General features: G+C 44.7%; 1 protein-coding gene across 5 annotated transcripts in view; it reads right to left on the minus strand.

Annotated features, from left to right (window-relative positions):
• Window positions 1–15,249, minus strand: part of RNF157 (ring finger protein 157) — an 83,733-nt gene that overhangs the window by 45,668 nt on the left and 22,816 nt on the right. For all 5 annotated transcript variants that reach the window (XM_081218117.1, XM_081218119.1, XM_081218116.1 and 2 more), the window contains exon 2: window positions 15,003–15,121. In XM_081218117.1, the coding sequence (XP_081074243.1) occupies window positions 15,003–15,121 (119 nt within the window). The remainder of the gene's footprint in view (window positions 1–15,002; window positions 15,122–15,249) is intronic.

Genomic DNA, 15,249 nt, shown 5'->3' on the forward strand with positions numbered 1-15,249 from the left:
CTTCAAAGTTGCTAAGAGACTAGATCTTAAATGTTCTCACCACAAAAAAGAAATAATAATTACGGGCCCTGATGCTGGTGTTAGCTAACACATTGGTGGTAATCATATTGCAATATATAAATCTATCAAATCAACACATTGTACACCTCACACTAACACAATGTTCTATGTCAATTATATCTCAATAAAAATAAATTAATTATTATTTATTTTTTATTTTTGGCTACGCTGTGTGGCTTGTGGGATCTCAGCTCCCCAACCAGGGATTGAACCCGGGCCACGGCAGTGAAAGCACTGAGTCCTAACCACTGGTCCGCCAGGGAACTCCATAAATAAATTATTTTTAAAAAGAGAGAGTAAAAAGGAGTTGTGAAGATGGTAACTGAGGCTAGAGTGATGTACTTTGAAGACAGAGGAAGGGACCATGAGTCAAGGAACGCAGGGAACCTCTAGGATAGGAAAATTAAAGGAAATGGATTCTCTTCTAAAGCCTGCAGAAGGTCCTGCCAACACCTTAATTTTAGACCTCTAGAACTATAAGAAAATAAATTCATGTTCTTTTAAGCTACTAAGTTTATAACAATTTGTTAGAGCAGCATTTGAAAACTAATAAATTACGGTTGTTAAATAGAACTTCTCACACTTTTACCTCTGGCCAAGATTTACCAAAAGTTTGTTTTAAGCAAAAACAAGCAAACCGACATACTGAACACAAAAATTAAAACAAAATAAAAAGAGAGAGTGAAAAGCAAGCAGAGACTAGGAGAAGATATTTGCAATATATTTATCTGAGAAAGGGCTCATGTTTTTCTTATTATTTCCTTACTAAGAAAGAAAAAGCAGCTCAGCTAAGAGAAGAGATTTGACGTGACCCTTCGCAAAGGAGGGATCCAAACGGCCAGTAAATATATGTCAAGGTGCTCAACCTCATGGGTCATCAGGAAAATGGAAATTAATTCTGCACTCCCACCAGAATGGCTATGATGAAAAAGATGGAAAATACTAGGTGCTGGGGACTCCAAACACTCCTGACAGGAGTAAAATTGGTATAGTTGCTTTGGAAAACCATTTGGCAGTATCTTCTCCAGTATACTGTGTGCCCAGCAATGCCAGCTGCGGGCGTACTCCTACGAATATGCGTACACATGCTGAACAAAATACACAGAATAGTGCGTTTGCTCGGGTAGTGAGTACGTTCGTTGTTCAATAAAGTCCTTCGTGAAATGAAAACTGTCTCAGTTTCACTTAAAACCGAACGAGCTTTTTGGCCAACCCAATGGAATATTCACGACAGCACAGTGAGGGGTACAAAAGGCCAGCCCCCTGTCCTCGAGATGGGGGGATTCTCTGGTGCAAGCTGTACTCCAGAGCTTTCCCAAAGGGCCAGGCTGGAGCAAGTCAGTGCCAAGACCACACTGCTGCTTAGTTTTGCTCCCCTGCCCCATCTGGCTTCCGTTATGCCCCTTCTCCAAAGAGCACTTCTTCAATAAAGAGTTTTCACAAAAGTCTCTAGCACAGGTTTGCTTCCAGAGTCTGTCTTAGACCAGGTGGCATCAGAAGTTGCCTACGGAAGTGGACTCAGCAGGTGGAATTCTGAGGGTGGGTCGCTTACCAGCCAGATGGCAACATGGACCCATCAGTGGGGTGACGGCCCCTGGGGTGCTGTAGTAGTGCGACCTGTGGCTGGGGACGCGCTGACTGGTTTAACGTCTCTGGTACAGGAGGTGCAGAAGAAATGGTCACGAGAAGGACTGTGGAACCGGGTGGCTGTTGTTAAGAGCCGTCTGCCCAGTGAAAACAGAAAAAGACAGTCTCGGATACAACAACCAGCAACTTGAAGCCGAGTATGACAGTCAGCCAGCCTAAAGACACTTACCTCCCTCAGGCTCAGGACCTGATGTTTAGGGGTGGCAGCTCTAAGAAGGCTGAACTCAGCCCAGGCAAGTCTCCTACGTCAAAGTCAGGGCCCTGATGGAAAGGGTGAACTCTAAGGCCTGAGATGGGATGTCTGTATCTATTTACTTGAGAACTGTGAACCCCAGATTCTCTGGGCCCGCAAAGTGGCCAACTCCCTCTCCTTGGAAAATAGAGGAATCCCCCTTGCTTGAAGACCACGGCAGCAGTCTCAAACAAGACAAGCCTCTTACAGGACACCGCTTGCCCTACAATGGACTGCCCCCATCTTCCTCCTGGCTGCATCACTCACTCGGGGCCAGCTGGGCCGGCTAAGAGAGGAGGGGGTATTATTGCAAACATCCCAGGGGACCGGGCTGACACACGCGTTGGCAGGAGCTGGAAGGATGTGTGGGTCCTGAGGGTGCTGGTCATGGGTGTGGCTTATAAAGCAGAATGAGGAGGAGCTGCTGATACGAGGACATCCTCTCATGACTCAAAATTAACGCGCTGGCGAAGGCCTGGATCTCACAGGTGCTGGGGGAGGGGGCCTCTTAGGAGCCTGGACGAGCAATGGCCCACACTAAGCGATTCCAGAACTGGCACAGAAGTCTTTGGAAGCAAAGACCAAAAGGTTTAGAGGAGCCGGCACACTAGAATGGGTCTGCCACATAAAGCAGGGAAACCCATGAGCTGGCCGTATCCTTTGGGAGGGCCCGGGAGATACAGTCTGAGTACCAAAGCCTAGACTCTGCCTCTTAGGTTGGTCACCAACACTGATTCTGCCTCACGGATCAGGGCCCTCTTCTTTATTCTGACTGCAACCTGAGATCACACCTCATCAGATCTCATCTGGACAACGGGCTCTGCTTTATGTTCCCACAGTAAAAATAATCATCTCTTAATTGATTTTCTACATTGTCATCAGAGTGATCTTTCAAAATGTATATTAAATGACTCCCAGTTTATACCACATGAATGGTTCCCCATGCCTATAGGATAAAGTTTGCAGGAAGGCACACAAGGCCCCTTGGTCTAGGCCGGGATCCACAGCCTTATCTCTTGCTGTGTCTCCCCTGCACCCTCTGGACCCTACACTTTAATTTTATTGAATCATCTGTAGTGCAGAGCTGTCACCTTGGTTAGATGCTTCTGTGCCTTTGCTCTTCGGCCCCTCCTCCAACTCGTGTGTATGTCCTGGTTATAAAGTAAGTTCCTTCAGGCAGGGGTTTCATTTTATCTTTGTATCTCTAGTGTTGAACATGAGCCTGGAGGATGATAGGGGTTCAGTCAAATGAACCCCTATGAAGGAATGACTGAATGAGTCAATCAATCAACGATTTGTGTAATGGGGGGGATCAACGTGGGCATGGCCTCATGATTATCAAAGAAAACTATCTTCTCAACTAGGACAGTAACCAAATTATGATAAGAACGGAGAAGAAACTGTTTCCTTCTCCTTCTCTCCTTTCTTCTCCCAGTGCATAATTTTATAATCCAAATTGATTTCGAAATTCTTATATTGGGAAGGTAACCCACTAGGTCAACAGCTACTAAACACTGTTCTTATTCCTCATCATCTCCAGCAAAGTTTCTTCTCCAGAGAATTTTTTTTGCTTACTCTCATAATTTCAGGCTACATTACAACCCCTTTCTATAGCTCTAATCCATAAAACTATACCCTGAAGCCTACACACCAGACAGACAGAACAATGATCCCTGTCTTATATCCCTAAGCAATGCAGTAGATCTAATATGCAGCGTCCTATTAGTTAAGAAAGGAGCAATTAAAAAAAAAAAAAAGAAATCTGGGACTTCCCTGGTGGCGCAGTGGTTAAGACTCCATGCTCCCAATGTAGGGGGCCCAGGTTCGATCCCTGGTCCAGGAACTAGATCCCACATGCATGCCACAGCTAAGAGTTCGCATGTCACAACTGGGACCCAACACAGCCGAATAAATAAATTAAATAAATAAATATTAAAACAAACAAAAAAAGAATACAGTGAGCATTAAAAAAAAAAAAGAAATCTAGGCAGCAGTTTCAAACTATCCTCCCAAAGGTACTTATCAACTACAAAGGGAAAGATGGTAACTCTACCATGGAGAAACCCATGGTGAATTATATCTCAATAAAGCTGTTATTTAACAAAGTAATGCAGATGTGACCAGGGTCAGGTATAGGGTGGACTTCTAAGGTGCTGGCGATATTCCATTTCTTGATCTGGGTGGCGAGTCCAAGGGTGTTTGTTTGCAGTTTCTTTACCTGTAGATATGTGCTTTCTATACTTCCATATAAATATTTCACAATTCACAAGACAAAAGTGAAAAGAAAAAAAACAACAATAGAAAGTAAATTAAAAGCAGTTGGGTTTTGTTTCCAGAAGACGAAAGTGAAAAGAAAAAAAAAAAAACAATAGAAAGTAAATTAAAAGCAGTTGGGTTTTGTTTCCAGAAAAGATAATTTAAAAAAAAAGGGGGCTTCCCTGGTGGCGCAGTGGTTGAGAGTCCGCCTGCCGATGCAGGGGATGCGGGTTCGTGACCCAGTCCGGGAGGATCCCACATGCGGAGCGGCTGGGCCCGTGAGCCATGGCCGCTGAGCCTGCACGTCCGGAGCCTGTGCTCCGCAACGGGAGAGGCCAAGACAGTGAGAGGCCCGCGTACCGCAAAAAAAAAAAAAAAAAAAAGGAACATATGGCAGGAGCAGTCCTATCAGCTGATTTGACTTCTTTAGGGGCACACCCTCTCATCACTGGGGCCTCAGCATGAAGTGTAGCTGCCCTGGATAGTGTGACTCGCTGGTCTCTGTCATACCACTGGGACCCCTGTCCATCCCATGATCCATCTACTACAGAAACCCATCTCCATAAAACAGAATTCTCAGGGTGGAAAACTAAGACAGAAGCCACTAAAAGTCCTTTTCTTAGTGCCAAGTAGCAAACGCTTGGACCCAACCAACTAGCTTCCAAAGTTGTCTTTTTTATGTTATTACTTACTATCCAAAGGTGGAGCTAACGTTACACATACTGTTAAGTCTCATATTTTATGCTTTCATTTACCTAAAAAATAATCTATCCTACTCTGCATGTAAAAGTAACTAGCTTTCTCATGTTTCTCATGTTATCTCTGGAGTCAAGAGACAGTTGAAACTAACTCTTGAATAAAATCTACAATTTGGTTATATTCTCTCGGTATTTGGGAAAATGACTAGGACGTTATCTGTACACTGCAAAATAGTCTTTGGTTATGTATTTGATATTTATTCACTAAGTGTCAGGAAGCAACTTTCCCTAGAAGAAGGTATTTGAAATGATTTCTTCATCTTTATTAAGAACTAAAAGGTAACATAAATAGAAGGATTTTTTGGGGGGGGAAGGATATAAAAGCAAGTTAAATTTCAAAATAGAAGACCTACAATAACTTCATTAAAATAAGTTCCTAAAACGGAATGGTCATTTCTTCCCTAGGCCAATACTGGTGTGCACGTGTACCTTAAAAACTGAATGTAACACTCATGTTCATAGCAGCATTATTCATAACAGCCAAGAAGTGGAAGCAACCCAAGTGTCCACTGACAAATAAATGGAAAAACAAAATGTGCTTATCCATACAATGGAATATTATTCAGCCTTCAAAAGGAAGGAAATTCTGACACAGGCTACAACATGGATGAACCCTGAAGTCATTATGCTCAGTGAAATAAACCAGTCACAAAAAGACAAATACTGTAAGAACCCACTTAGATGAGGTACTGGAGTAGTCAAATTTCTAGAGACAGAAAGTAGAATGGTGGTTGCCAGGGGCTAGGGGGAGAGGAAAAGGAGGAGTTAGTATTTAATGGGGACAGAGTTTCAGTTTTGCAAGATGAAAGGAGTTCTGGAGACTGCGTGTAAAACAATGTCAATGTACTGAACTATATACTTAAAACGGTTAAGATGATACCATTTATGCTATGTGTATTTTTGTCACAATTTTTTAAAAAACTGAAAGTAAAAGATCGAGAAGATCACTTATTGAACTGAGCAGCGTGGTCACCTCTGGGGAGAGCCCAGAAGTAGGAAGACATGTATTATAAAAATGCTGTTTTTAAAAAATCCTTACGTAAAGCTGTCTGTAAAGCCTTAAAGCATTTAAAAAGTATGAATATGCAGGCTTCCCTAGTGGCGCAGTGGTTAAGAATTTGCCTGCCAATGCAGGGGACACAGGTTCGAGCCCTGGTCCAGGGAGATCCCGCATGCGGCAGAGCAACTAAGCCCATGCACCACAACTACTGAGCCTGTACTCTGGACCTCGTGTGCCACAACTATTGAAGCCCGTGTGCCTAGAGCACGTGCTCCTCAACAAGAGAAGCCACCGCAAGGAGAAGCACGTGCATCGCAATGAAGAATAGCCCCTGCTCGTCTCAACTAGGGAAAGCCTGCGCACAGCAATGAAGACCCAACGCAGCCAAAAATAAATAAATTAAATAAATTAAAAAAATTTTAAAGTATGAATATTTATTCCCTAGTTTAGCTCTTTTATAATCTGGGTTTTCTTTTACTCTCAGGTTGTTAAAAGTAGGCCACATCCACACCTAATCTGACGTTTCTAAAGCTGAACCATCACAGCCTGACACCCTAAGGCTGACACTCCATCCCTCTCCATGCTTATTCTGATGTTTTTCTCATTTTCCACAAGCCTGTAACCACTCAGCAGACCACACCCTTCTTGCAGTTCATTAAAAAAAAAAAATTAAAACCATTATTCTATGAATTTCCTTAATTTTCCTACCTCTATATATTCTCCTCTATATATTTTATTTCCTTCCTGTGCTCAGCAGTAATCCCTTCTCTATTTTTAGAAAAAATTTAAATGCTTTTAATTAAAAAGTGAAAACATGTTCACTGGGGAAAATTCAAACAACATAGAAGAATATGAAGGGAAGTACCTCCCCTCACCGATGCACCCCCAAGAGTTACCCCATCACAGGTTAAAATGTATTGTGCTCATGTAGTTTTATGCACCTGTAAATATCAACATAAATGTATGCATATATTTTTATACACTGTTATTTTTATCAGAAATGAAACCAGGGACTTCCCTGGTGGCGCGGTGGTTAAGATTTCGAGCTCCTAATGCAAGGGGCCCGGGTTCGATCCCTGGTCAGGGAATTATCTCCCACATGCATGCCGCAACTAAGAGTTCACATGCCACAACTAAGGAGACAGTGAGCCGTAACTAAGGAGCCTGCCGGCAGAAACTAAGACCCAGTGCAATCAAATAAATAAATAAATATTAAAAAAATAAAATAAAGAAATGAAACCAGACTCTACATTATATATAGGAACTTGCTTTTTTTTTTGGTAAACGATGTGGTCATAGATATATTTGCACCTCAGTGGATACAGCTCTACTTTATTTTTGGCCGAATACCAGTTCATAGTATAGATACACTATAATTTATTTAACAATTCCTGCCTGATGTGTGGAAAACCCACACATATCTAGTGTCAAAAGTGAATCAGGAGGGACTTCCCTGGTGGCCCAGTGGTTAAGAATCTGCCTGCCAATGCAGGGGACATGAGTTTGAAACCTGGTCTGGGAAGATCCCACATGCCGTGGAGCAACTAAGCCCATGTGCCACAACTACTGAGCCTGTGCTCTAGAGCCCGTAAGCCGCAACTACCGAGCCCATGTGCCACAACTACTGAAGCCCATGTGCCTAGAGCCCGTGCTCTGCAACAAGAGAAGCCACCGCAGTGAGAAGCCTGCACACTGCAACGAAGAGTAGCCCCTGCTCACCACAACTAGAGAAAGCCGCATGCAGCAACAAAGACCCAATGCAGCCCAAAGTAAATAAATATATTAATTAATTAATTAAAAGTGAATTGGGAAAAAAAAAGTGAATCAGGGGACTTCGCTGGTGGCACAGTGGTTAAAAACCGCCTGCCAGGGCTTCCCTGGTGGCGCAGTGGTTGGGAGTCCACCTGCCGATGCAGGGGACGCAGGTTCCTGCCCCGGTCTGGGAAGATCCCACATGCCGCGGAGCGGCTGGGCCCGTGAGCCATGGCCGCTGAGCCTGCGCGTCCAGAGCCTGTGCTCCGCGACGGAAGAGGCCACAACAGTGAGAGGCCCACATACCGCAAAAAATAAATAAATAAAAATAAATAAATAAAATAAAAATAAAAAACTGCCTGCCAATGTAGGGGACACGGGTTTGAGCCCTGGTCTGGGAAGATCCCACATGCCATGGAGCAACTATGCCAGTGCACCACAACTACTGAGCCCGTGTGCCACAATTACTGAAGCCTGCGCACCTAGAGCCCATGCTCCACAACAAGAGAAGCCACTGCAAGGAGAAGTCTGTGCACCACAATGAAGAGTATCCCCTGCTCGCCACAACTAGAGAAAGCCGGCGCATAGCTAACGAAGACCCAATGCAGCCAAAAATAAAATAAATAAAAATTAATTAATTAATTAATTGATTTTTAAAAAGTGAATCAGCATTGTAGTAGAATACTGAGAGCAGAGGAAACACACCCGAGTATGTTTTTCCTTTACATGGACACTCAGAGAAGTGAAATAGCTGGGCCACAGCTGAAAATTTACTAAATATTGCCAAACTGAATGCCCAAAACAAAAACAGTTGTAGTACAATTATAAAGGAAGGAAGAAGGAAAGAAGATAGCAGACAAAAGGCAAAAAATCCAATCTAATACACACACACACACACACATACACACACTCGGAAAAGAGGCCCACTCCTTCCATGGACTTTACATTGTGCTATGGACTCATGTCCCCCTCCCCCATTCATACCTTGAAGCCCAACTTCCAATGTGACTATATTTGGAGATGGGGCTTTTGAGAGGTAATTAGGGTTAGATAAGGTCATAAGGGTGGGCCCCTCCAGATGGGATTAGTGGCTTTATAAGAACAGAAATAGAGATATCAGTCTCCCTCTCTTTTTTTTCTTTTTGGCCACACCGTGAGGCTTGCAGGATCTCAGTTCCCCAACCAGGGACTGAATCCGGGCCACAGTAGTGAAAGCCGGGAAGCCTAACCACTAGGCAACCAGGGAACTCCCAGTCTCTTTCTGCCACGTGACGACACAGTAAGAAGGCAGTCATTGCAAGCCAGGAAGAGGGCCTTCACCAGCAACCCAGTCTGCCGGCACCTTGATCTTGGAGTTCTCAGCCTCCACAACTGTGAGAAGTGAGTATGTGTTGTTTAAGCCACCCAGACTGTGGTATTTTGTTACGGCAGCCTGGGCAGATGAATACAGGCTCCAAGGCAGTAGATACTGGGGTACTTGTGACCAACCGGTCTGGTTACACTGGGGCCTGGGCACAAACCAACCTGCAGACAAAACCCGTGCAGAGGATCCCATCTAAGAGGTAGCTGCCCCCAGGGGCTGCTCCTCCGTGTCCTCTGCCCTAACTTCTCCCCTTCCCTCAACTCACACTGCCCACAACTTTTGAATCTGCACCATCCTTATTTTTTAATGCCGCTATCCTAGTTCAGGTAGTTTTCATTCTTAACTAAAACTACAACCTCTTAACTGGTCTCCGTAATCTCCTCCCTTTCTGATTCACTCTACACTGTGAGTTGATTTAAAGAGCTAACTTTCTAAAATGGAAATCAAATCACAATAGTTGTCATTATTTGAATTCTGAAAATATTCCAGCAAGATGGATAGTTTTTTTAACTTTCTTTTTTTTTTAATTTTTAATTTTTTGGCTGCTACACGTGTGGCTTGTGGGATATTAGTTCCCTGACCAGGGATTGAACCCAGCCAGGCCTGCAGCAGTGAGAGCATGGAGTCCTAACCACTGGACCACCGAGGAATTCCCAAGATGGTTTTTTTTTTTTTTTTTTTTTTTTTTTTTTTGGTACGCGGGCCTCTCACTGTTGTGGCCTCTCCCGATGCGGAGCACAGGCTCCGGACGCGCAGGCTCAGTGGCCATGGCTCACGGGCCTAGCTGCTCCACGGCATGTGGGATCTTCCCAGACCAGGGCACGAACCCGTGTCCCCTGCATCCGCAGGCGGACTCTCAACCACTGCGTCACCAGGGAAGCCCCAAGATGGGTATTTTTATAGATGGGGAAACAGAGGCTCAGTGATGGCCAATACCTTAACCTACACCACAAAGCTAGTCAATGGCAAAGCCACTCATGACTATGACCTTCTCTACTGCCATAGAAAACTATAAGCTTCTCAGTACAATATTCACAGCCCTTCGAACACGGGCCCAGTTTGTCTTTCCAACCTCATCTCCCACCAACATCCCTCACGATCCAGTCCTTACAGACTACTTGCCATTCTGGAAGCCCGATGTGCACTTCTGCATCTTTGTGCTTTCTCGCAGTGCTTGTGAATTCTGCCTTAATGACCTTCCCAGTCTCCACCCGGGAAGTCCTGCTCATCCCTCCAGGTTCCAAGACTCCTCTCAGAGCCAGTTCCCTGGGCGGAGGGCATCCCCACTCCCCTGCGCTTTCAGGTTACTCTGGCCCTGTCTCTCTCGGAGAACTTACCACGATCCCTCACAGTCAGGGGCAATCTGCCCACCCCACTCTGTCAGAGCTCCTCGGGGCAGGAGCCAAGTCCTTCTCACCTTTGCATTCCCAGTTGCGAGCACAATGTATGACTCACAGGTATTTACTGAATGAATAAACGGCACCATGGCTTACACAAAGCTCTATATGTGTAAAATCCTGCTTCATAAATGGATATATCGCCAAGTTCCTTTAACTAACTTGCCCTCCCTGCCCATATGTGAATAAAAGGGTTCAGTTTATGGCAACTGGATTTAAGCACAACTTGGGGGTACATCTCTATGAGAGGAAGAAGGAAAGCCCACCTGTGTGCGCCTTGGTTCTTAACACCAGCTGTGCAGCCTGGCTGTAGGGAGAGTGAGGAAGAAGCGACAAAACACACAAGAGGATGTGGAGTATTAGGGGCCCAACGAAAACTCAGCTGCTTCCTCTCAGATGACAGGAGAGATCTGAACTCCGGGAGAGTCAAGAGAACACTTGATATCTGACAATCCTAAGGTCACTAAGCCTCCAAATAATTTAGAGTTTTAGCAGTAATTTACCTCAACAAAATAAGATCTAATGCAATAAAGGACCAAAAAAATCAGCACCAGCTCTTCTGCCACCTAAGAAGGGGAGGAATGGCCTTTACTCAACTGTGATGTACAAACACAACCATCTTATCTCCTCTATATAGGGACCAGGGCAGAAAGGCCTTCAGAAGCCCTGTTCACTACTTAAGACAGTTGCTTAAAAAACAGTGGGTATTCTCTCCACCCAGAACTATCAGTAACTGCAGAAATAACCAACCTGAAAGCCTAGTGAGTGCAGCTAACCTTGCTCCATACTTCTTTGCATCCAGCAGTTGAAATGCATTTTTCAAGCATGACATTCCTATAAAGTCAGAACTGCCTCCACTTTACAAGTGGGTAATTTGAGAGCCTGGGTGATGGACTTGCCAAGGTTGCAAAGAGTTTAAGGTACGTAAAACTTCCAATCTTGATTCCAACCTCTCTTCAACCATCCTTCTATATATACATCCTTCTATATATATCTGGTTCTTTAAATCTGACCTGAAGACTTGATAATACATTTGACTTTGATGGATTATCCTAAGTGGGAGATCAGCTCCAGTAAAAACTACAGGCTGAGCGAGAACTGAATGGTACTCATCTTAGTCTGATCATTCAGAAATGACAGGAAAAACAAGACCCAGAAGCCAGGAAGTCTATGGCATTTATAATTTAATCTAATAATTTATTTCAACATATTTTGTCCCCATCTCTCTGGAAAGAGGTGCTGTTCCTGCCTGGAGCTGCTGGATGGCTTTATAAGGCTGTTCTCTTTCCTCTGCAACCTGACGCCCATTTACCGACACCGAGATACGTTACTAGAGAGTAGAGGTCAGCTCTGCAGAACTCAAGCGACCAGTCAACCTTCAATCGATGGGCCTTCCCCTAAACAAGCTGACGTGCGGTAACGGCGGACTCCCCAGGTCAGGTCGGCAGGTGGAATTACACACCAGATATGGACTCTGTCAAGAGACACTCAGGAGAACATGTCATGGCCATGCTGGCTACTTTCGGATGGTTGTCTCTCCATATCTCACAAACCTCACTTGATGATCTACTTAGACAGACTCACAGACAGGACATGCGCAGGGGTCCTGAGTGCACCTGACCTGACCAGCAGGAAAGGGCTGAGGACCCCAGGCTCTGGAGCTGGACTGCTGGGATCAAATCCCAATTTAGTCACTTCCAGGCTTTGCGATCTTTGTTTCAATTCTTTGTGTCTCTTTGTTCTTCATCTGTCAAATCAGGACCCTACTCGTTAGGGTGAGAACACAACGAGAGAACATGTATGGAGAGCTTAGAACAACCGGGCCTGGCAAACAGTAAGTGTTCAATAAATGTTAGCTATTATTATTATTAACTAAGAAAGGGGGAAAGCAAAGGGAAATGTGCTACATTTCTTCTGTTTTCTCTGCTTCTACCTCCCTCTTTGAAGTGACCCTGATTTGCTTTCTTAACATGAAATCATGATGCCTTTTGAAAACATTTGCTCTGTGCAACATGAAGCACAGTTAATGATTACTTCATAAAAACAACAACAAAACGGCCAGTGTTGATGCTCCTTTGGGAGACAGACTGCAAGTGAAGGTCAAGTCTGCTCTCCTGTGCTCCTGAAAGAGCTCAGCCATTCACAGGCTCACAGAGAAGTGTAAACAAGGCAGTTAAACTTTGCGAAGGTTTGTTAGCTGGCATAAACCTCAAAATGAACCTAAATGAGTGTTCCCTTGTTTTAAAATCATCTTTGGGACATCTCTGGTGGCACAGTGGTTAAGAATCCGCCTGCCAATGCAGGGGACACGGGTTTGAGCCCTGGTCCGGGAAGATCCCACATGCCGCAGAGCAGCTACGCCCGTGCACCACAACTACCGAGCCTGCGCTCTAGAGCCCACAAGCCACAACTACTGAAGCCCACGTGCCTAGAGACCATGCTCTGCAACAAGAGAAGCCACCGCAATGAGAAGCCCACGCACCACAACGAAGAGCAGCCCCCGCTCACCACGACTAGAGAAAGCCACGCACAGCAACAAAGACCCAAAGCAGCCAAAAATAAATAAATAAAATAATCTTTATGGCCTGAAAAGGTAAAAAAAAAAAAAAAAACTACACTTTTTAAAAGTACATAAACTATTCTGACACCAGAGGAAAGAAAAAAGGGAGGAAGAACTGGACACAAACAGCAAGTCCATGTGAGAAGAAAGGGCATTTTCCAGGCATAAGCTGACTCTCGGTGAATGAGCAAGAGTACTTATCTGGCTCAATCAGAAAAAAAAGATCTTTCTACTCTAATGGCTAAGGTAGTAGCAGCAAAATCAGAGAACAGACATTTGATAAGTGTGAGCTGTCATAAGTGAATCTGAAGCAGAAAGGACTTGGTATTTTCTAAAGTACTATTGGACTCAGAATTAGAAGGTGCTGAAGGGGAGGATTGTCACCCCAGATAGAAAGGAAGAAAACAATGAAAACCAACAACAACAACAACAACTTTTTAAATTAAAGCTCCAGATGGAAGAGTCACCAGATTAACCTTCCTAAAAAACAAACAAACAGATAATTTCTCCAGGGCACTTATCTGCCTAAAAACTTTCAGTATTCCCCAGAGCCTACAGGAGAGAGTGGAAAACGTCTCGAGGTAATGGAGCCCCCACCTACCTTTCCAATCTTGTTTCGCCATCAGGAAAGGTCCACTCCCGCCAGACTGGCTTCCTCATTTGTTCCAGGGGAGGAACAAACCATGCTCATTTCAGCTTTGTATCCCCAGCGCCTATCACAGTACCTGGTCCACGGTAGTTTCTCAGTAAATGGTAGCTGATTCAACAGAAACGTGAATGCTTTCAGGCCCGGGCTCTGCACCTCACTCCCGGGAAGCCCCTTTGCCACCCGCCTCGTGAACACCCAGCCATCCTCCAAGGCCTTGTTCTCCACACCAGCACCGAAGCATCTGCCCTTGCCACTCCCCTCCCCCACTCCCTATTCCTACAGAATCCCATCCCTTCGGGCCTTGCGTGCTACTGAAACATTTCCTGTTCCTATGTTTTGTCTGCCCCACTAAACTAGGAGTTTCTGGAGAAAGGCAGGATATTTTGAAGCATGAGAAGCAGTGGAAAGGTTATGGATCTCTGGCTAGGCACATCTAGTTATGTGACTTTGGGAAAACTTTCTGTAAAGCACTTCGAACAGGGCCCAGAACATAGTATGCACTTCATATAAGGCTATTACCGCTGTTCACCTCTCGGAAACTCAGTTTTCTCGCAACCTCACTTCTCTCCCTTACAAAATGGGATTGATAATAAATCCTCTGTCAGGTGGGTCTTTGTGAAGATTAGGAATAATGCCTGAGAAGTCTCTAGGGCCTTCCTTAGCACACAGCAGCCACTCAATTGCCATATGGAAGCTATTATTACAAAGCCTCAGGCTGGGTGCAGAGAAAATGCTCCATAAACATTTATGGAATGAGTTGAATGAATGGAGAGAGAGACAGTCTGATAGCAGATCAGATATCAAGGGGAACTTTTTGAGTCATTCATTCAACAGATCTTTATTAAGGGCTTATCATAATGTCCCAGGTTTTGTCCTGGGTGCTGGGATGCAGCAGTAGGACAGCCCTTGCCCTGTGAAATGTACCTTCTGATGGGGAAGGCAGATAATAAACAGGAGGAGACAGAAATAAACGCTTATATGGTATTAAGTGCCATGAAGAGGAACGAAAAGCAAGGTGAGGGCAAGCTAGGGGCTGGGCAAGGGCAGTCTGCAGAGGTGGCATTTAGGCAGAGCTTCAGATCCCTAGGAGAGCTGGGTTTTGTGAGCTGTCCTCGCCCTCAGGCAGACTCTGTACTTTTCCACGGGGTGGCCTCTACTGCCAGGAGACCCTGATCCATCAAAGAGGCTGCGGTCTGGCTCCCAGGGCCCCTCTCAACTCAGACCAAGCTACAAACACTGCTGAGCCAGCAATTACAAACTTATTTTGACAAGACCATTTGACTTGGGCCACTTAGCCCCGCGTGGATGTAAATGGATTACAATCATACCGCAACTGGTCTGTTCCCCAGAAAGTTCAGATCGCTGTTCTCTCCAAACAGGTAGCCTTCGGGATGAGTTGAATCAAACTTCTCTCCTCCCATAATGAAGTGGCTGGCAAAATAGCTTCCTAGAGGGCGAGAGACAGAAAAATCAAACAGAAACCAGTCAAACTAAGCCAAGCGAAAAAGCTGATGCAGAAAAAAAAAATGGTTAACCCTTCAACAAACATTTAGAGCAATTTCTAACCCTAGGAAA

Source organism: Mesoplodon bidens (genome assembly GCF_964165515.1).
Source record: "Mesoplodon bidens genome assembly, chromosome: 19".
NCBI classification, from domain to species: Eukaryota; Metazoa; Chordata; class Mammalia; order Artiodactyla; family Ziphiidae; genus Mesoplodon; species Mesoplodon bidens.